Here is a 21,543-nt window from a genome sequence, read left to right as displayed (position 1 = left end):
CTAGGATGGATGTAAAAGATCCCACAGCACTATTTTGAAGAGGAGCAAGGGAGTTATTGTGTCAAGGCCAATAATTATCCCTTAATCAACATCACAAAGTAAATTATCACATTGCTGTTTGTGGGTGTTTGTTGTGCACAAACTGGCTGCTGCATTTCCTACCATTACAACAGTAGCTACACTTCAAAAGTACTTCATTGGCTGAAAACATCTTGATTAGGTCACCTGAACTTGAGGGAAATATAAACTTAGTTTATGCAATCTGCCTTCAATGTAACCTTCTAAGCCCAGCTATTAATCTGGAGGGTGCAAGAAGTTGAAGGAGGTACCAGCCTACAGAGACAAACCAACTCTAAAATCATCAATTTAACTGCCACACAATCCCTAAAATAATGCTGAGGAAATATGCTTGGGCAACAAATGCTGGCATAGCCAGCAACACCTACATCCCATGAAAAAATATGAACAAGAGTGCTGGATCAACATTTGCAGGATCACAAATGGGAATGTTTATTATAATGTAACCTAATCTTTAAAAAAAATTACAGAAACAGAAATTTTAAAAACATGGAATAAAAAAATAAAATGAGAATTATATTTGGCTTCAGAAGCTTCTCAATGTAAAATAATTAGCTCATAACAAATAATAAGTGCAAATATGACAATGTGATAATACTCAAATCACAGCAACTATGGTATCATCCACCATACTAAATATTCCAAGTTTTACAGACAATTGCAACATGGACCAAAGACTGCAGTCCAGGTCAGGTTTGTACACCTGGTGAACTCCTTGTGTTTTCCCCTCCTTGAAAGTTGTAGGCCTGGAGGTTAGGAAAGAGCTGCTTTTAGCACTGTTGCCTGTGATGAATAAATCCTAATCAGAGGGGTGATTTGTATCAATGGCCCCAAATATCTGAATTAACGGGAACCTGGAATTCTAGTGTTCTTGGTACACGGTCCTGGGGCCCCATGGTACCGAGTCCAGGCCAACTCTGCCTCAAATGTCTCAAAATCGAATTCAAACTAAACTTGCCCCTTGCCTTAGAAATTGTGCCAAGATTCACACAACAGGCAACAGGCAAGTGTTCTGCAATATCCCACAAGTAAAAACAGGACTGAAAAAAGCACTTTACAATAAATATCTGAGAACATTTAGAGCTACTGTGCCAAAACTGGGGAAAATTTTGCTTTTACCTCTTACAGAGTATGGGGCTTTAGCTCATCACACACCAGGAGCATTTCTGAAACATAAAGAACAAATACTGCTGGTGTGTACAATATGTTAAATTGCCAGGGTTCAGGTCAACAAGGGTTGCTCTGTAATATATAATATTGTAAAAATGATCAAAACTTGGAAACTACACATTGGCCATTACCGTCTCCTTAGACCAATCAGGTGCATGAAATGCTGAAAAACAAAAATAAGATTTCTAATAAATCACTGTTCTTTTAAATACGCTTTAAGGTAAGTTCCAAGCACACAAACTCAAAGGTAAACATTCAATTGTATAAAATACAGAATTATGAAAAAAAGGAATTCAGCAAAGCCCTATGAATGAAGGCTCCATACTGGAGCCTTTCCCTTTCACTTACGAGTTGCTAATCTGGGTTCCCTTTGTGTAGTGTAACCTTTCACATACAATTTGCTTCTTTAAAATTAATTTTAAAACAATGAATTGTTTTTCTTCAAGTATCTGAACTATAAAGTTACAGAAAACAGGATGACAGATTCATCCTGCCCTCACTGGATATGCAAATTTCATTTGCCTTATAATTCAGAAGCCCAGGTGAGCAGGTGAGTCCCACAACGCTATGGCTGAGAGTGTGGAAAAGACCAGGGAACGGCATCTTGTCAGTTTCTAAATTATTTCACAAGAATCCTCAACTAGCAGCCTCCTTTTCTCACTGATTCCAGCAGCTTTTGTCAACAGATACATGTCTTCAATCACCTTAATCCCTCCTCCTCAGCCTGGGTTGTTGTACTGATAACTCTGCTAAAATTACAGCTACCAAGAAATCAAAGGATTAATTTGGTACATCATTATACTGAACCTAATTCAATTTCTTTCATACCTGCCACTGATTATTTTCTTAAATGTGATCACAGGTCAGTGATATTTTTTATTGTGTTAGTGTCATGCAATACATTATTCGCAGTGATTGGGGGAGCTGTACATCCCAAATTGTAACCCAAACCACGTTACCATGGAGATCACAGCAAGGATATCACTACAAAGCTGGATTGAACTGTAGTGGTTACTAACGGCAACAGAAACTCCTCCCACCAGGAGTGTGTGCCATTCTGAAATGGAACAAACTGGGAATGCTGGAAATACACAGCAGGTCCTTCAACAGATAGGTCATTGTTTGAGGTGAAGTTCTTAACTTTGACCATTTCAGTTGAGGACAATATATTCCCAATATTTTATGTCTGTATTGTTCAAAGCAAACCTCAGATTTGTGCCCATGAACAAATTTATCTGCAGAATTGCAATATCCAGTGATTCTGTCTGCAGTTTTAGTGTTTGAACAAAATGCCATAGAAACAAAAGAATAGTTAGTATTAGTCTGTTATCTATTTCTGATTTGGTTAGTGAACACCTCTGATTTTGCCTCGTTAAGTGTTTTTATGTTTTGTGCCTTTTCAAGACCATTTTGATACTGATCTGATTGACTGTGAACGCTGTGCAAAGTCAGCCAACTGCAAAACTGAATAAAATGTTCAACTGGCTTCATGTACTGCAAAATCCTCATTGCTGGAGGCCCAACTTCAGAAGCTTAGCTAATATAAAAGAAACCCTTCCCTTTCACTGCTTCCCTGTCTCACATGAACACAGATATACAAACACTGCAGTTAATTCTACAATTAACAAAATCAGCACCATCTACTTTAAACAGGTGCGTGTAATGCTGTGAATCATAGACTAATGTCGGGGGCTGAGGTCCTTCAGTGGCTGTCGCTTGTTAATTTGATGCCTGTTTAGCAAGTGAATGAGGAGGGCACTGGCACCAAGGAATGTCCTGCCTTATCAGATGGCCCCTGAAAATCAAAGCCGTTGCAGTGTAGAGTAAAAGATTCTGGAATGTTGCACTGTGAAGAAGAGGATCACATCGTCATGTTGTGCTGCCTCAGTTTCATCAATAGAAAATCGTGGCTTAAGTTGTGCCGTGTGATGATTCCAACAATCTAATGCAAAAGTAAAATAAAAATAGATTCAGGTGATAGGATTTCATCAGAGTCCACATTCACTTTCAGTCCCTGAAAATGCCCTTCCTCTTCTCGTCCTCCATATTTTTATTTTGTCAAACCTGTCACTAAATCACATCCATTCCACACTCTGAAGTGATTTTCATTAGGTATGATAGTGCTTTGCCAATAGGCAGGTCAGAAACAGAAGGAACATGTGCTGAACTCACTGGGGGAAGATGGTGGCATAGTGGTAATGTCAATGGACTAGTAATCCAGAAGCCCAGGCTCTGGGGACACAGGCTCAAATCCCATCATGGCAGTTGGTGGAATTTAAATTCAATTAGTAAATCAAGTCCTGGTAATGGCGACCATGAAACCATTATTGATTGTTGTAAAAATCCATCTGGTTCACTAATGCCCTTTGGGAAGGAAATCTGCCATCCTTACCTGGTGTGGACCAAATGTGACTCCAGACTCACAGCAATGTGGTTGACTCTAAACTGCCCTCCAAAGTGGCCTCATAAGCCACTCAGTTCAAAGGCAATAAATGCTGGCCTTGCCAGTGATGCCCACATCCCATAAAAGAAGAAAATAAAATGTTTACCAATGAGAGATTATTGATCACTACCATCAACTTCCAAGAGGAGAACCTGATGAAATTCTACCTCAATCCCTGAAGGTAAGCAGGTGAAGCCCATATGAAACTGATCGATTGCTGTCCAGTCACTTCCATTTCACAGATGGGATTCCAGCATCTGCAGCTATTGTGATCCATAGACTATTTAATATCTGGCTCTGATCTTACTCCAGAATCCTGCTGCAACATCAGGTTGAGCTGAACTGGTAATTAAAAGCTTGCAGTTTTCCCATTTCAAATTCTCCCTGAGCCACCAAAGAAATTCACGAGTGTTGGTACAAACAGGTCCACATTAAAAAAAACCCAGAAAACAGGATCCCTGAGACAGAGCCCCCAGGGTTTCATTAATAGTGCAAGGCAACCATTAAACATATCTGCCTGACTAGCTGGAATAAATAAGTTTCTTTCAACTGTGGTAACATGCTCAGCATTAATCAGGTTCCAACTCTCAATCCAAACTCAAAATATTTGTTAACAAGTGTGCAAAGCAGACACATCAGAAACACAGATAAAAACAAAAAAACTGTGGATGCTGGAAATCCAAAACAAAAACAGAATTACCTGGAAAAACTCAGCAGGTCTGGCAGCATCGGCGGAGAAGAGTTGACGTTTCGAGTCCTCATGACCCTTCGACAGAACTGTTCTGTTGAAGGGTCATGAGGACTCGAAACGTCAACTCTTTTCTTCTCCGCCGATGCTGCCAGACCTGCTGAGTTTTTCCAGGTAATTCTGTTTTTACATCAGAAACACAGGTTACTCTTCAATCTCTGGGATCTCATATGTTCTCATTGCATCCTTCTATTTTTACTAATATTTCTAAGCAAGCAGAATAGCAGCAGCTGCTATTCTGGGATTTTAGAAACAGTGGAAAACATTTTTAGGCAAACACCAAATTGGGGAATGAGCACAGGTCAGTAACAGAAGGGACATGTACTGAACTCTTTGACTGCGTACACTAATACCCTGCCTGACACCCATTAGCTGACCCCTATTGCCCACCACCCCTCTGTACTGATCTTGTTGCCTTGACCCACTGCCCAACCCACCGAAGCTGACCCCCACCCCCTCCTCCAAACGAATCCCACTCACCTCTCCCACGGCGTTGACCACTGGCAGGTGCCTCAGTCCCATGGTGCGGAACAGGTTAAAGACCTGAGAAACATGTGTGTTTGGTGAGACTGTGTAAGGGCAGGGGTTCATGTATGGAGTGATATCCTGCAGCAGAGAAAAGACAACCGTTTCAACACATGGTGACATGCCAGACTTTAATCAGGAGACAGCAACTTGCCAAGAAAACCATAGTTATCCTCTTCTGTAAATTGGTAGAGCACAACACAAACCTGCTTCCCAGGCTCCAAAACTAAAGCAAACAAGTGCTTACCTTTAAACAAACATTAATGTCTGCAGTATCTCAGTGGTTGACACTCTTGCCTTTGAGTCAGAAGATTGAGAGTTCAAGACCCTCTCCAGAAATCTGAGCACATATTCTAGGCTAACACTCCCAGTGCAGTACTAAGTGACTATTGTGCTAATAGAGGTCTTTTGGATGAAACGTCTGCTTTCTCAGGTGGACATAAAGATCCAATGGCACTATTCAAAGAGAAGGGGAGTTCTTCCCAATGGCAATATTTATCCCCCAATTAACGTAATTTAAAAGAGATTATCTGGTCATTGCTATTTGTTCGATCTTGAGTGCAAATTGGCTGCCATGTTTCCTACATTACAATAGTGACCGCATTTCAGTTCCACTTGTAGCACAGCGAGGGGATCTCAACTCCCCATGCCACAAAGGATTTTATTCAAAACTCAGGGCTATGTGGGAACTAACATGCTTAGTTTGAGAAGATACAGCATAGAACTGAAGACAACTTTAGGTTAAACCCTATTCCTGGGTCAGCAGGTCTGGCCTGTCACTGTGCATTGTACATGACTGACACTGGACCAGCAAATCTGAACAAATCGGAAGGTCAATAGAGGTGGTGGTGAGGTACAGCTAGGTATCATCAGCATGTAGATACTGTTGTATTTTTAGATGACATCACCAAGGGGAAGCATGTAGATGGGAAGGTGAAGAGAGTCAAGTATGGATCCTCCAGGGACTCCAGAGGTAATGGTGCGGGAGCATGTAGAGAAGACATTACAGGTGATTCTCTGGCTATAAATTAATAAATAGGATTGGAACCAGATGAGTGCAATTCCACCCAGCCGGACGATGAAGGAGAAGCAGTGCGGGAGGATGGTGTTGTCAACCATATTGAAGGTTGTGGATAGGCCAAGAAGGATGAGGAGGGTTAGTTTACCATAGTCACAGCCATGAAGATTGACTTTGATGAGGGCTGTGGCAGGGGTTGAAACCTAACTGAAGAGGTTCAGACAAGGAGTTGCAGGAAAATGAGTATGGAATTGGGAAGCAACAAAAGCATTCAAGGGCAAACAAAATATTGCAGATGCTGAAAATTTGAACTAAATAATCAGAAAATGCTGGAAATACTCAGGTCAGGTAGCATCATTGGAGAGGAGATTAATGTTTCCGGTCGATGGCCTTTTTGTCAGAACACATTCATGGACTTTGGAGGGGAAAGGGAGCTTGGTGATGGTACAATAGTTTGCAAGTACATAAGAATCAAAGGTGAATTTTTTTTTGAGGGGGACTACTGATGACAAATTTGAAGGTGAGGGGAACAGTACCCGAGGAGAGGGAACCATTAACAGTATCAGATAACAAGGGGTGCCAAGAAGGGAAGTTGGACAGTCAGCAGTTTCGTGCGAAGAGCGTCAAGAGAACAGGATGTGGGTCTTATGAACAAGGCATAAAGGAAGATGGGAGAGAAAGAGAAAGACCCTGGTTCAGGGCTAGGGTGGGAGAGAGGCGGGAGGGAGTGGAAGTTTGGCTTTGTGGGCTAGGGGAAGGAAGGGAAGTGGCAGAATTTTAGTGACAAAGTCGTCGATGAGTTCCACGCAGGTGGGGGTGAAGGAAAGAGGAGTTGAAGGAGGGAGTTTACAGTGGAGGTGGTGAGGATTTATCTTTGCAGTCAGGGATAATTGTGGAGTAGTTAGCAGCTTAGGCAGAGGAAAACAGAACTCAACATATGTTCCAGTCAGATCTGAATATGTGAATGTACAACTAAACCAGTTTGACAGCATAAACGTTCAACAAATAAGGAAGAGCAAATAAAATTTTAAATAAAAATGAATTTAGTTAACTACAAACACCTGCAGGAATGCCAAATGATTAATCCCTAGTACAATGCAGCCACTTTGGGTTTATGCTGAGATGCTAAATGAAGACTCTAGGGCCCCCCAGTGGCCATTAACAGACACTCATGAAAACCACTCAAGGCCAGCAATGGGAAGGGCAGCATTCAACAACAATTATTGCCCTGCACAAACCCACACCTCTCCCCACAACATTACATAAACGATGCAAAGTTAGACCAAGCTCTCTGTGCACTGTCCACACAAAACTAATCAACCAGGTCGTAAGCAACTGCTGGCCCCCCAATCCACTTGTACCTGAGACCCCAACAAGCACTTACCACAATCATACGTGGGTTGAGGAGGGTCAGGTCGAGGTCATGAACGTCAGGGTATCGTGGATAATCTTCAGTCATCTCCGAATAGGCCAGTCGCGGTTGCATCGAACTCTGAAACACAGTGAGAGCATGGCTTAAGAGCAAGTGGTAAATGCGAAACGATCAACACAAGGTAATTACTCTTGATATTCTGTAAATATCTTAGGTCATTCACTCAAAATGATTCAATTTCAGCCCGAATGCTACATCTAATTGTTTCTCTAATGAACCCAGGGTTCCCCACTCCTCAACACTGCGCAGGAGTTAATTTGGTTATGAAAATCTTCCCGGCGTGGGTCCTAAATTTACCTATTCCCAGTTTGAGACTGTATCTTCTTGTCTTATTCTCTTTTTAATTAAAGTGATATTCCATATTTAGTTTTCCCATGCTGTTTATTATCTTGTAACTCTTTCAAAACCCTCCTTCCATGGCTCAAAATACAAGTTTATCCTCATCTCCGAACTGGGACCCTGGTGATCAGCCTCTCAGTTCTTGTCTGCATTTTTCCCAGTACTTCAATATATCCCTTGGATCTCAGTGTCCAGAATTAGATGAGGTGCAGTGTAACCAGACTCCTGTACAGTTTGATCAGGATTCCCTCCAACGGTCAATGTTGGCTATACGGTTCAGCATTCTCTTGGCTTTTCTGATTTCAGCTCTGCACGAGCTGGAGATGTTAAATCCAATAAGACTAAGTATTTTATCTTCATTTTTGGTAATTTTAGTACCATTCATGAAGTGTGCTTACAAATTAGATATGTAATTTTGCTGCATGCTCAACATTATTCCTTTAGAGATGTACACTTGTCTTCTACTATTCTGATGAGCCACCTTCCCCGATGAATATATTTTGGTTTGTTTCTCATGCTTTTTTGGAATTAACCCGTTTAAATTTATATACCTGGCTCCTGGTCTTTGGTTTCTGAATCCCAGATAATCTTGAATTTGACTATCCTGTGGTCGTTGTTTCTCAAAGATGTCACGACCTCCATTTCCTGTCTGTTGTTTGACTCATTCTTAAATACCAGTCAAGATCAGCTGCCTCTCCTGGCTTCCAGACACATGGATCATGAAGCAGTCATGCATTATCATTTACCAACTCTCAACTATCTGGGTTTTATAAAAATGTGTGGTTAATTAAAGTTTCCCATTAAAATAACTCTCCTCTTCTCTTAAAAGCTCATCTCCTCTCAGGACAAATAATCCTTTCCATTTGGTCCTGGTTACTAAGGGCTAAGCTTTGTGCTTCGTACAGAAGCAACAGTAAAACAGATTAGTTCATTGTGTGGTTTCATTTAACATTCCACAAGATCAACTTCACTTACCTCCCAGGAATTCATATATTAGGCTACACCACTACCTTTACGTGCTCCAACTAAATACATTTAACATACTTTGAATTCAGGCATATTTCTAATACATTACATCATAGCTTCACAATGCAATAACTGTCAACACTTCTACCACCCAAATATCTTACTGCAAATCTGCCATCTTTTTATGGCCAAAAACAAAAACAGAATTACCTGGAAAAACTCAGCAGGTCTGGCAGCATCGGCGGAGAAGAAATTTAGCCCAGTTTTCTGAAAATATTAGGCCTGAACTTAAGTGGATTGCCACTCCACTCTGACTTACCTTTAAATTTTTTCAATCCTGTCTCGCCCAACCTTCCAACTCAGGCTAAGGAAGGACTGTGCAGTGCAGCATGCTCTTGAGGCCTTCAGCTAAGCGCTGCTGAATCGGAGGCAAGGAGATTACGCCCCCTTTTTTACAGCACTAGCTGCCATGAAACAGGCGAGTTTAAAGATCCAGCCACTTTCAAGCCAGGGAGAAGGTAGATTTGTCAGGCAAGTTGTTAGAATTTGGGGGCTGGGGGAGGGGGGTACCCATCACCCAGTCGGGGCAGGGGTGGATCTGCCAAGGGGGTGGGGAGTTGGTGGATGTCAGCCACTCGAGGTGGGAGGGATAGGGAAGAGTGTTGGGTATTGGTCAGTCATGGAGCTGGGGGGACTGGGGGGTTGTGTGTGTGTCCTGTGAGGGGTCAGGTGGATTAGTAAAATAGTTGCCCAGAAGCTATAAGTAGTTTTAATTTTTCTAACATTTTCCAGGTAGCTCTTGCAGTATGACAGTCAGGACCATCTGAAGTTTGCGATTTAAATTTCAATTTTCAGATGGTTCCCAGTGCAGTGCAATTGCCCGTGGAAAGTTTGCACTGCCCTGGCAATCGCCATGCAATCCTTACCTGGGAACTTACAAGGGGTTCCCCACTGCATCTTTGGGGTACCTCCCAGATATGACAGCCAGGAGCTTGGAAGTAATGGCCCATTATTCAAGTCAATTAGAAAGATAACTGTTTGTGCTTCAAATGGGAAATTATGTGGGTACTCAGTATGTATTAAGACCCACAAAATAAGTAGGGCTGTCTCCATAGACTTCCAAATGAATATGAAATAGGATATTCAGCAGCTAACAGACCTGAAGCTTTAACTTTGTTTCACTGCCCACAGACCCTGCCAGACAAAATGAATGAGTTCACCCTGTATCTAACCCATGCTGTACCTGCCATGGGCACGTTTTGACATTTGACACCAAGAGTCATCCCGTTACTCTGCAAAATATTCACCTCCTGGATCAGCACAAAAATTCACCACCATGAATAATAATATGCAAATGCTGGATTTTAAGAAATAATGAGAAAGGTAAAGGTGCTTTCAGGCACTTACCGAATGGGTTTCCGAGTAGCAAACCCCGCGCACGAGCAATGTAACCAGCTGCGATCTCAGAATAAGGCCATGAAAGGTTAAAGGTCGAAAGCGTTCCTCCATTGTCCATTCTTCACTTGGAGACTGGTCAGGGTATAGATTTGGATAGGGGGCATGTCTGTACAATAGGAAGGCCAGCAGTAATTGAGTGAACACGAGTGCACAACAGTGAACAGGACAGTTGCAAACTACCTAAAATGTGCGTGTTTGAATATGAATGTGGACAAAATGATGGATAAAAGGTATCTCAATGTGCACATTTAAAACAAGCTTTCAGTCAGGTAAAATTCAAAAACCAGCTGGAGTTCCAATATACCAAAACACTTCCCTGCATCACACACAGGTCCTGCACAAATCCCAACGTAGCCCAAGATGCAAACAATTCCTTCAGTCCACTACAGATTCAGAAATTAAATAACATTTCTTCAAATATTATTTTAGCCACAATAAAATTTACCTAGGTTCTGCCTTAAACATCCTGGGTCTACCAGATAGCCCATTGGGTAACTACTTGGTATTGAGGTCAGTTTCACATCATGCAGAATGAAGGCTCACTGGCATTTCTCACATCATCACTCACTGTTTCTGCACCCAATGTTCCAGCAACACAATATGCATCGCCCAGCAACGCAGTGCCCACTTCACCAGATCGAGGGCTACTTCATTTACTGCACTTTCAGGGAAGAGACCTGTACACTGTAAGCTTGAGCCCAATTAGATTTTGCCAGTTACTATAAAAAGTCTGAGCATCAGAGAGGTACAGAGCCCCCAACCATCAATAACGTGGATTAAAGTTACATAATTCTCTTGCACAATTCCCTGGAATGAGAAGAGGGTAGGGAGAGGATCAAAACATAAAAACAAAAAAACTGCGGATGCTGGAAATCCAAAACAAAAACAAAAACAGAATTACCTGGAAAAACTCAGCAGGTCTGGCAGCATCAGCGGAGAAGAAGAGTTGACGTTTCGAGTCCTCATGACCCTTCGACAGAACTTGAGTTCGAGTCCAAGAAAGAGTTGAAATATAAGCTGGTTTAAGGTGTGTGTGTGTGGGGGGCAGAAAGAGAGAGAGAGGTGGAGTGGGGGTGTGGTTGTAGGGACAAAGAAGCAGTGATAGAAGCAGATCATCAAAAGATGTCAACAACAATAATACAAAAGAACACATAGGTGTTAAAGTTAAAGTTGGTGATATTATCTAAACGAATGTGCTAATTAAGAATGGATGGTAGGGCACTCAAGGTATAGCTCTAGTGGGGGTGGGGAGAGCATAAAAGATGTAAAAAAAAATAAAATAAATAAATAAATATTTTTTTTTTTCCTTTTTATAATGGAAATAGGTGGGAAAAGGAAAATCTATATAATTTATTGGAAAAAAAAAGAAAAGGAAGGGGGAAACAGAAAGGGGGTGGGGATGGGGGAGGGAGCTCACGACCTAAAGTTGTTGAATTCAATATTCAGTCCGGATGGCTGTAAAGTGCCTAGTTGGAAGATGAGGTGTTGTTCCTCCAGTTTGCGTTGGGCTTCACTGGAACAATGCAGCAAGCCAAGGACAGAGAGCAGGGTGGAGTGTTAAAATGGCAAGCGACAGGGAGGTTCGGGTCATTCTTGCAGACAGACCGCAGGTGTTCTGCAAAGCGGTCGCCCAGTTTACGTTTGGTCTCTCCAATGTAGAGGAGACCACATTGGGAGCAACGAATGCAGTAGACTAAGTTGGGGGAAATGCAAGTGAAATGCTGCTTCACTTGAAAGGAGTGTTTGGGTCCTTGGACGGTGAGGAGAGAGGAAGTGAAGGGGCAGGTATTGCATCTTTTGCGTGGTCATGGGGTGGTGCCATAGGAGGGGGTTGAGCAGTAGGGGGTGATGGAGGAGTGGACCAGGGTGTCCCGGAGGGAGCGATCCCTACGGAACGCCGATAGGGGGGGTGAAGGGAAGATGTGTTTGGTGGTGGCATCATGCTGGAGTTGGCGGAAATGGCGGAGGATGATCCTTTGAATGCGGAGGCTGGTGGGGTGATGTGAGGACAAGGGGGACCCTATCATATTTCTGGGAGGGAGGAGAAGGCGTGAGGGCGGACGCGCGGGAGATGGGCCGGACACGGTTGAGGGCCCTGTCAACGACCGTGGGTGGAAAACCTCGATTAAGGAAGAAGGAGGACATGTCAGAAGAACTGTTTTTGAAGGTAGCATCATCGGAGCAGATGCGACGGAGGCGAAGGAACTGAGAGAATGGGATCCCATCCACCACTACTCTCCTCCGTCTGGCTGAACTTGTTCTCACACTGAACAATTTCTCCTTTAACTCCTCTCACTTCCTCCAAATAAAAGGTGTGGCTATGGGTACCCGCATGGGCCCCAGCTATGCCTGTCTCTTTATGGGGTATGTGGAACATTCCTTGTTCCAGTCCTACTCCAGCCCCCTCCCACAACTCTTTCTCCGGTACATTGATGATTACTTTGGTGCTGCTTCTTGCTCTCGTCGGGACCTGGAAAAATTTATTAATTTTGCTTCCAATCAGCACCCCTCTATCATTTTCACATGGTCCATCTCTGACACTTCCCTTCCCTTCCTTGACCTCTCTGTCTCAATTTCTGGTGATAGACTGTCCACCAATATTCATTACAAGCCTACCGACTCCCACAGCTACCTCGACTACAGCTCCTCACACCCCGCTTCCTGTAAGGACTCCATCCCATTCTCTCAGTTCCTTCGCCTCCGTCGCATCTGTTCCGATGATGCTACCTTCAAAAACAGTTCCTCTGACATGTCCTCCTTCTTTCTTAACCGAGGTTTTCCACCCACGGTCGTTGACAGGGCCCTCAACCGTGTCCGGCCCATCTCCCGCACATCTGCCCTCACGCCTTCTCCTCCCTCCCAGAAATATGATAGGGTCCCCCTTGTCCTCACTTATCACCCCACCAGCCTCCGCATTCAAAGGATCATCCTCCGCCATTTCCGCCAACTCCAGCATGATGCCACCACCAAACACATCTTCCCTTCACCCTCCTATCGGCGTTCCGTAGGGATCGCTCCCTCCGGGACACCCTGGTCCACTCCTCCATCACCCCCTACTCCTCAACCCCCTCCTATGGCACCACCCCATACCCACGCAAAAGATGCAATACCTGCCCCTTCACTTCCTCTCTCCTCACTGTCCAAGGACCCAAACACTCCTTTCAAGTGAAGCAGCATTTCACTTGCATTTCCCCCAACTTAGTCTACTGCATTCGTTGCTCCCAATGTGGTCTCCCCTACATTGGAGAGACCAAACGTAAACTGGGCGACCGCTTTGCAGGACACCTGCGGTCTGTCCGCAAGAATGACCCGAACCTCCCTGTCGCTTGCCATTTTAACACTCCACCCTGCTCTCTTGCCCACATGTCTGTCCTTGGCTTGCTGCATTGTTCCAGTGAAGCCCAACGCAAACTGGAGGAACAACACCTCATCTTCCGACTAGGCACTTTACAGCCATCCGGATTGAATATTGAATTCAACAACTTTAGGTCGTGAGCTCCCTCCCCCATCCCCACCCCCTTTCTGTTTCCCCCTTCCTTTTCTTTTTTCTCCAATAAATTATATAGATTTTCCTTTTCCCACCTATTTCCATTATAAAAAGAGAAAAAGAAAAAAAAAAATTTATTTATTTTATTTTTTTTTACATCTTTTATGCTCTCCCCACCCCCACTAGAGCTATACCTTGAGTGCCCTACCATCCATTCTTAATTAGCACATTCGTTTAGATAATATCACCAACTTTAACTTTAACACCTATGTGTTCTTTTGTATTATTGTTGTTGACATCTTTTGATGATCTGCTTCTATCACTGCTTCTTTGTCCCTACAACCACACCCCCACTCCACCTCTCTCTCTCTTTCCGCCCCCCACACACACACACCTTAAACCAGCTTATATTTCAACTCTTTCTTGGACTCGAACTCAAGTTCTGTCGAAGGGTCATGAGGACTCGAAACGTCAACTCTTTTCTTCTCCGCCGATGCTGCCAGACCTGCTGAGTTTTTCCAGGTAATTCTGTTTTTGTTAGGGAGAGGATCAAGCCTGTTCAACCCTTCTATTCAGTCTCTTATTGACATGTAGGCACAAAACAGTGAAGCTCATTCCCTGAATATCACCAGTGTTTTTTTTTTGTCATTCATTCATGGAATGTGGGTGTTACAAGCAAGACCGAAATTTATTGCCCCATTTGCCCTTTAATACAACTGGAGTGGGTTGCTAGGACATGTCAGAGGGCAGCTAAGAATTAACCTCATTGTCATGGGTCGGAGTCACAATCAGGCCACACCATGTAACAACAGGTTTCCTTTTCTGATGGACATCAGTGAACCAGGTGGGCTTTAACAACAATCTGATAGTGTCATGGCTGCCATTATTGATATTGGCTTTTTATTCCAGATTTATATAATTGATTCAATATAAATTCCCGAGATGCTGTGGTGGGATCTGAACTTGTGTCCCCATATCATTAGTTCAGGTCACTGGATTATTAGTTCAGTAACACAACCAGAATGAGCTACAGTATCAGCAGCTGCTGATTCATTAAAATGCAATAACAGACGTCATAGCACTGATCAACAGGGCACTAACTGGAGGCCACTGGTCAGTGTTAAAATAATCTGCAGGTCATATAGTGAGGAAGTGGCCACTAAAAGAATTCACTGACCGGGTGAAGCCGAGGGACTGACGATCCGTGCACCAACCTGCGCTCGAGCATCTGCTGCAACATGTCCTCTCCGTTCTCAGCAACCTCGGTTGTCACCAGCTCATCACACATGTTCCTCAGCTCACTGGATGGATAGGATTTCATCGACTGGCTCCGCTTGTGCTGTTCCCCGGCTCGAGTCAGGATACTCGATTTCTGCAGCAAAAGAAAAAAATAAGCTCCAAAACACAGAGAAACAGCAAAGTCACCAGAAACCTCAAATCTCAACCACGCCGCAAGCCTTAAATTTAAGTTTCATTTCAAGTTGCAGTGTATATTTAATTATCTTTAGTTATCGGTAATATAGCATCCTTGACATAGTAGAACATCTCAAAGCACTTCACAGGAGTGCTATCAAATAAAATTTGACACCAAGTTACATAAGGAGATATCAGGACAGTTGATCAAAAGCATGATAAGAGGCAGGTATTAATAAGTTTCTTAAAGGAGGGAGACAGACAGATGGTTTACAGAGGGAATTGCAGAGCTTAGGGCCTAAAAGAATCTGATGGTACAGCCAATGGTGGACAAAGGAGAGGGCAAGAGGCCAGAATTAGAAGTGTTCAGCGATCTCAGAGAGCTGTAGGGCTGGAGCCGTTTTTCTTTTAATTTGCCCATGGGATATGAGCATTGCTAGCAAGGGTAGCATTTGTTGCCCATTGCCCTTGAGAAGGTGGTGGTGAGCCACCTTCTTGAGTCGCCAACAGTGCTGCCAGGGAGTTCCAGGATTTTGAGCCAGCTACAGTAAAGGAACGATGATATATTTCCAGGTCAGGATTGTGTGTGACTAGAAGGGAATTCGCAGATGATGGTGTTCCCATGAGTCTGCTGCCCTTGTTCTTCTGGGTGGTAGAGATCATGAATTTTGAAGCAGCTGTTGAAAGTGGATTGGCAAGTTGTTGCAGTGCATCTTGTAAATGGTACACACTGCAGCCACTATGTGCCAGTGGTGGAGGGAGTGAATGTTTAAGGTGGTGGATGGGGTGCCGATCAAGCTGGCTGCTTTGTTTTGGATGGTGTTGAGTTTCTTGGGTGTAGTTGGAGTTGCACTCATCCAGTCAAGTGGGGAGTATTCCATCATACTCCTGACTTGTGCCTTGTAGATAGATGGTGGACAGGTTTTAGTGAATCAGGAGGTGAGTTACTCATCGTAGAATTCCCAGATTGTGCCCTGCTCTTGTGGCTGCAGTATTTATATAGCTGGTACAGTCAATGGTGACTCCCAAAATGTTGATGAATGGGGATTCATCGAAGGTAATGCCGTTAAACTCCGAGTAGATCTAGGAAGGGGAAAAGCCATGAAAGGATTTAAACACAAGGATAAGAATTTAAAGTTGAGCTGTTGTTGACCAGTGTAAGCCAGTAAGCACAGGGCGATGGCTGAACCATGGCAGCAAGTGAGTTAAAAGGGAATTTAAATGTCTGAACAGGATCAGATTATTGATTTTGTTTTTCTGCTCATGCTCTTTGCTTGGGCACCGTAACAAATCCTCCTGAAAAATCCCACCCATACCCTGGCATTGTTTTTAATTACTGCCCCATTTCCAGCCTCACTTTGCTCCCCAAGTTCCTCAAATGTACTGCAGGCACTCAGCTCCCTGCTTGCCTCTCCCAAAATTCTTCAAGCTTTAAAAACTGCCTCCAAATCTATCTTTTAAATCATGTTTTCAATTGATTTTCACCCTAATGTTAAGTCTGTTCCCACAGGTGTGAAATTCCCTGGCATGTTTTATTACACGAAAAGGTGCTAGGACAAAAATTAGATGTTTTGGTCTAGTTTCAGCTTCAGTGGTTGCATTTCTAATCCAGTTCAAAAACTGACTGCAGCCATGGCTCAATGGGCAGCAAGGATGCCTAAGTAAGGTGGCCATGGATTCAAATCCCACTCCAGAAACTTGAGCACATAACCCAGGCCTACTTTGTTAGTGCAGTTCTGATGGAATGCTGCCCTGTTTTTGTTTTTTAGGCAAAATGTTAAACTGAGGCCCCTTCCCATGGCCACTATTCAAAGTAGAGCAGGGAGTTCTCCAAAGTGCCCTGGATAATATTTATCTCTCAACCAACACCACTAAAAAAAAAAAAATTGACTGTCATGATCACAGCATGTTTGTGGGATCTTGCTGTGTGCAGATTGGCTGCCATATTTCCTACATTGCAACAGTGAATGCATTTCAAAAGCACTCGATTGGCTGTAAAACGCTTTGGGACATCTGGAGATAGTGAAAGATTCTCCCAAAATACAAGTCTTTTTTTTTCCTTTATCAAGCTTATCTTGAAGTAATGTTGCAAGTTTTGTCAGCGTCAGGCGAGACAGCAAGAAACAAACTGAAATAGCGCCTTGTGATTGGTTAGGTGCAGGTCTCAAGGTTCCTCCTTAAATTTTTTTTTAAAGAGTTGGGATATTCAAAACCTACCGGTCCCAGAAACACTAAGAATATTCAAGTCAAATGGTCTCTTTGAAAGTCTCAAAAAATGAATTTGTTTGAAACTACTGAAAAAATATTTTTAATTTTCATGGAACAATCTAATACAGTTAGAAGAAATTCTATTAAAAAATACTCATTTATAAAAGATTAGCTTCATTCATGGAACTGCAATCTTTTTATTTTGTCCACTTGCTTGGGTATAAACATGCAGCCATTAATAGGTAAACATATACCTGTAAATACACAAATACATAGCCACATTTCATAATGCTCCTTATGTGCTTATTCACCTTTTGATATAAGCAGAGTGAAAGCTTTATGGATCTAAAGAGTAAGCCCAGCTGCAAAACAATCAGATGTGGTTTACTGTGGTGGGCACATTACTCAAGGTTTAGTTAAACTTCAAGGCAAGGAGAGGCATTTTTGAAGGGAAGGGATGTTGGGACTCACAGGGAGAATTATGCAAGAGCTGGAAGTATCTATGATAAAGCGTTTAGAAGACTGAGCAACATGTCAGCCATTATAAAATTCCAAGTTGTTGATTTCAACTACTCATTAACATTAAACAAAAGTACCAGAAAGCAAAATAATATGTCACTGAAAAAATGACCACACTATCAAGACACAAAACTCTAAGTAATTGCTTAAGTGTTAATTTCATTGCAGGGAAAGATTAGAAAAGCTTTGTCTGATTGGATCATAGGCGCACTCTGGTGGTTGCTGCCGCTTTTGCAGGGAATTTAAATCAGGTTCATGAAAAACACCACTGAAACCACAGGTTTTATCCTGGCAGCTTCAGTAAGTTAGCACGTGCTGTCAGTATCCGACAACAGCCCAGTGAGTGGTTACTTCTGAGTTAAGAAAAAGTCCAGCCACTGCTACTTCATGCCTTGTGGCTAATGGTAAATCATTTGAAATAAATATTTATCCCACAACCAACAGCCCGGAAACAGATCATTTATTAAGTTATTTCATCACTTTGAGGGAGTTTGCTGTGTTTAAATTGGTTGCTGCATTTCTTACATTACAACAGTGAGTACACTCCAGAAGTACTTCACTGGCTGTAAAGCGCTCTAGGATGCCTGAAGTTGTGAAAGGCGCTATATAAATGCAAGTTATTTCTTCATTATTCCACAACACAAAGTGATGATTTGACCCATTGTGTCTGCTGTTCACAAGAACAAGCTAAATCTAACCAGAAAACCTGGCTCTCTCCCCATGCCAGTGTCATCTTCAGCTTTCCATTGCCACCCCACAGTCAATAAGAGCCCTCGTCACTGCCTCACAGACATTCCCAGGGGCACACTCCGATTAGCTGACAGGGATTGTACTTCATAGCGTCTTAGTTTCTGATTGTACCACTTGCACATGCCAAGTTCTGCAGTATTGATAACACACTGGCGTAGATTTACCTTAAACTTAATGTTGTTGCTGATGAGGATGTTTCCCTTCATGAACTCCTTCTCATTCCCTCTGTTCTCTGTGACAACAGGGTATGCATGATGTGCTGTGGTGCGCAAAATGCTAACCAATGATTGGATCCGGGTGTGAGGATAGACATAGGTTAGATTTGGCTCCATGATATCACTGGCTGTCAGTCTAGGATTGAACATAAATATAATCAAACTCCAGTCTTTGAGAAATGCTTTACATGGAATTTTACAATGTTTCCCCCTTGGCTTCACCAAATGCCCAGCTTGGAGCCGATGCAAAGTCTCAACCGTTACTCTTTGCCTGGAGTGGAGTTATGGAACACAGTTTCTGACCCAAAGCGGGAAACCCCCATCCTGGTACAATAACAACCCAGACATTCAACAACCAATTTATGTATCGTCTGCCACTGGAGAAGAGTCTCAATAACTGATGCAAGGTCTGTGTATCTAAATTACTGAACACTACAACATTCAAACTATCAAACAATTTAAATACTGAGTAATGTACTGCATTAAGGAGCAAACCACTGGGATTCAGTAAAAGATGAAAGATTTTGTCAGAGAGGAGGAAGCCCTGGGCATTGCCAGATACTGCTGCTTTGTTCATGTGTATGTGAGATACATCATGAAACACTAATTTCAAATTAAATCCGATCAAATGATTCACTGATAAATAACACCGATCAATTATCTAACAGAAATAAGATAGTTGTGCAAGTCAGAAATGATAAACACCTACTTATCCATTTCAGCCTCAGTCTCCCACTCGAGTAAGGGTACACCACGGAGCTCCACATGCAGGTCATAAATCCCTTTATTGAAGAAATCACCTGTCCACTTCGCCACCTGGAGAGAGAGATGGGGGGAAAGGCATGGAAATCTCTGATAAACTACATCCAAAACAACAGTCGGAAGCATTTAGCACCATACACATATCGAAAGTAACCTTTATCCTGCTCTTCCTGGGGCTGTGAGGCACTTCACTGGACACAAGCATCAGCTCTGGGTACTCCGCTCATTTGCAATTCACAAAAAGGGCAGCTGCAATCAGGAAGGCACAAACTTACAGGCAATTCTAACCTAACCCCAAATTGTCACATTTGTACTTGTCCTCTGGACTGCTGCTTAATCTCAGCATTTAACGTTAAAACTATGCATTCATCAGTACTTCATTGACTCCCACTTGGACACCCGCACAGAGGCAGGCAGGCGGAGACATACCATCAGTGTGACCATGATGGGCAATCCGTATGTGATTTCATTGGTTGATTCAATGAGAATAACCGTGAGACTGATGGTCATACGGACCACCCCACCAAGGAACGCCGCCGCTCCAACCAGAGCAAAAGTCCCAGAATAAATGTGCGTCATCCCAATGAATCTAGGGAGATAAGAAAAAATGTTACAAGCTGTTACTATCTCCAATGCCGCTGCAATCCAATCTTGTTCCTCCGTCAGACTCCAATCTCCCACCCCATCCCACAGGGTGTGAAATGTAGATGATCACATTTTGGCGACTGCTCCATTGGATATGGATGTCGAGGGCCTGTCCCCACACACTGCACTTCAACAGTTCACAATTTTGCAAATATCTTACTTCATAACTCATGTTTCAGGACTCTATCTTTTGATTTCTAAGAGGGTTATAGTTTGGGTCTGTATCATTAAACTTAGGGTAAATGAGAGGGATCATGTGATACATGCCAAAGTCTACACCTAACTATAAAATTGGGCAATAAAATTGGGCAATCATTTGTAAGAACAAAGGGAAGACTCAAAATGTGTTATTAGAAAGGAGCTGACCTATATTTACATTTGAGGGTAATCACAGATTGCGCTATGTCCTCAAACAAGAGACTTGAGTGTCCTGAAACTCAAAGATGTTACCAGTATCAAGATTGTAAATAGCTGTGCTGAAACCAGCCACTTTGTTTCGAATATGAAAGGTTGTTGTGTTCAGAAATAGCTAATTAGCATTTCTACTTGAGATAGGGCTAAGATAGTTCCTGTTGCCATGGAGAAGGGGATAGGGGAGACCATTTTTGGGTTCAAGTTACAAACTTTCCTATAAACCTAGGAATATCAGAGACAGCTGCAGCTTTAGTCTTGTGTAGTTTGCAGCTCAGAGTTGAGGGAGAAAAGTGAAAAGCCAGGTCTGCACCTTATGGAGAGAAAATTCTAACTTGCTCGCTCGCCATGCAGAATGTGGGTGGGAGCCTCATGCTCAGTTTGGAGGCAGAATTCATTAGGGAAAGGGGGGCTGGAAGAGTTGCCTAGCTTGGAGCTAGAGGAAGAAATCTATGGTAATTCCCATAGTGAAAATAAGCAGTCAGCTTGAAGAGGGCAGAGAGAGCAATCTGCCAGGAGCTGTAAAGCAGCTGTGGACCAGGAAAATAGAGCTACAATAAGTCCTCACTTAAAGTCACCCTACTTAAAGTCGTTGTGCTTCAATGTTGCTTATTCTTTAGGGCTTTTCGATTTGCTTTGCCATTTTCAGCTTTACATCATCAGCACTCTGGCTCCACCCACCCTGTGCTGAACTCTGGGCCTGCTGCCACTATGTTACGATATCAGAGCCACCACTGCAGTCACCAGAGTCTCCCCGGAGAGTGCGAGGCCAAAGATTCAGGAGCAGGAGTGCAAGGCAGGGGGTGGGGGTTGAAGCTGCCAGATGCCATTTGGGTGAAGTGTGAGGAACTTGAGGCCAGGGGGTGGTGGTGGTGGTGGTGGTGGTGGGGGGGGGTTTGAGAATGTGTGTGTGTGTGGACAGGAGAGTGGAGCCTTGGGCTCCATTCTCATCCCCA

At 43.1% G+C, this 21,543-nt stretch overlaps 1 protein-coding gene across 1 annotated transcript in view; it reads right to left on the bottom strand.

The window, feature by feature from the left end:
* Positions 1 to 485: 485 nt before the first annotated feature.
* Positions 486 to 21,543, bottom strand: part of clcn6 (chloride channel 6) — a 50,281-nt gene continuing 29,223 nt past the window's right edge. Inside the window, exons 16-23 of the mRNA XM_041206841.1 lie at positions 19,961 to 20,120; positions 19,479 to 19,585; positions 18,719 to 18,905; positions 14,879 to 15,036; positions 10,127 to 10,283; positions 7,367 to 7,474; positions 4,920 to 5,045; positions 486 to 3,190 (exon numbers count right to left, since the gene is read on the bottom strand). Coding sequence (XP_041062775.1) covers positions 3,110 to 3,190; positions 4,920 to 5,045; positions 7,367 to 7,474; positions 10,127 to 10,283; positions 14,879 to 15,036; positions 18,719 to 18,905; positions 19,479 to 19,585; positions 19,961 to 20,120 — 1,084 coding nt within the window. The 3' untranslated portion in view covers positions 486 to 3,109. The remainder of the gene's footprint in view (positions 3,191 to 4,919; positions 5,046 to 7,366; positions 7,475 to 10,126; positions 10,284 to 14,878; positions 15,037 to 18,718; positions 18,906 to 19,478; positions 19,586 to 19,960; positions 20,121 to 21,543) is intronic.

The sequence above is a fragment of the Carcharodon carcharias genome, chromosome 15 (assembly GCF_017639515.1).
Source record: "Carcharodon carcharias isolate sCarCar2 chromosome 15, sCarCar2.pri, whole genome shotgun sequence".
Classification (NCBI taxonomy): Eukaryota; Metazoa; Chordata; class Chondrichthyes; order Lamniformes; family Lamnidae; genus Carcharodon; species Carcharodon carcharias.
The sequence above is the reverse complement of the archived record's forward strand: the minus strand, read 5'-3'. Positions and strand labels throughout refer to the sequence as shown.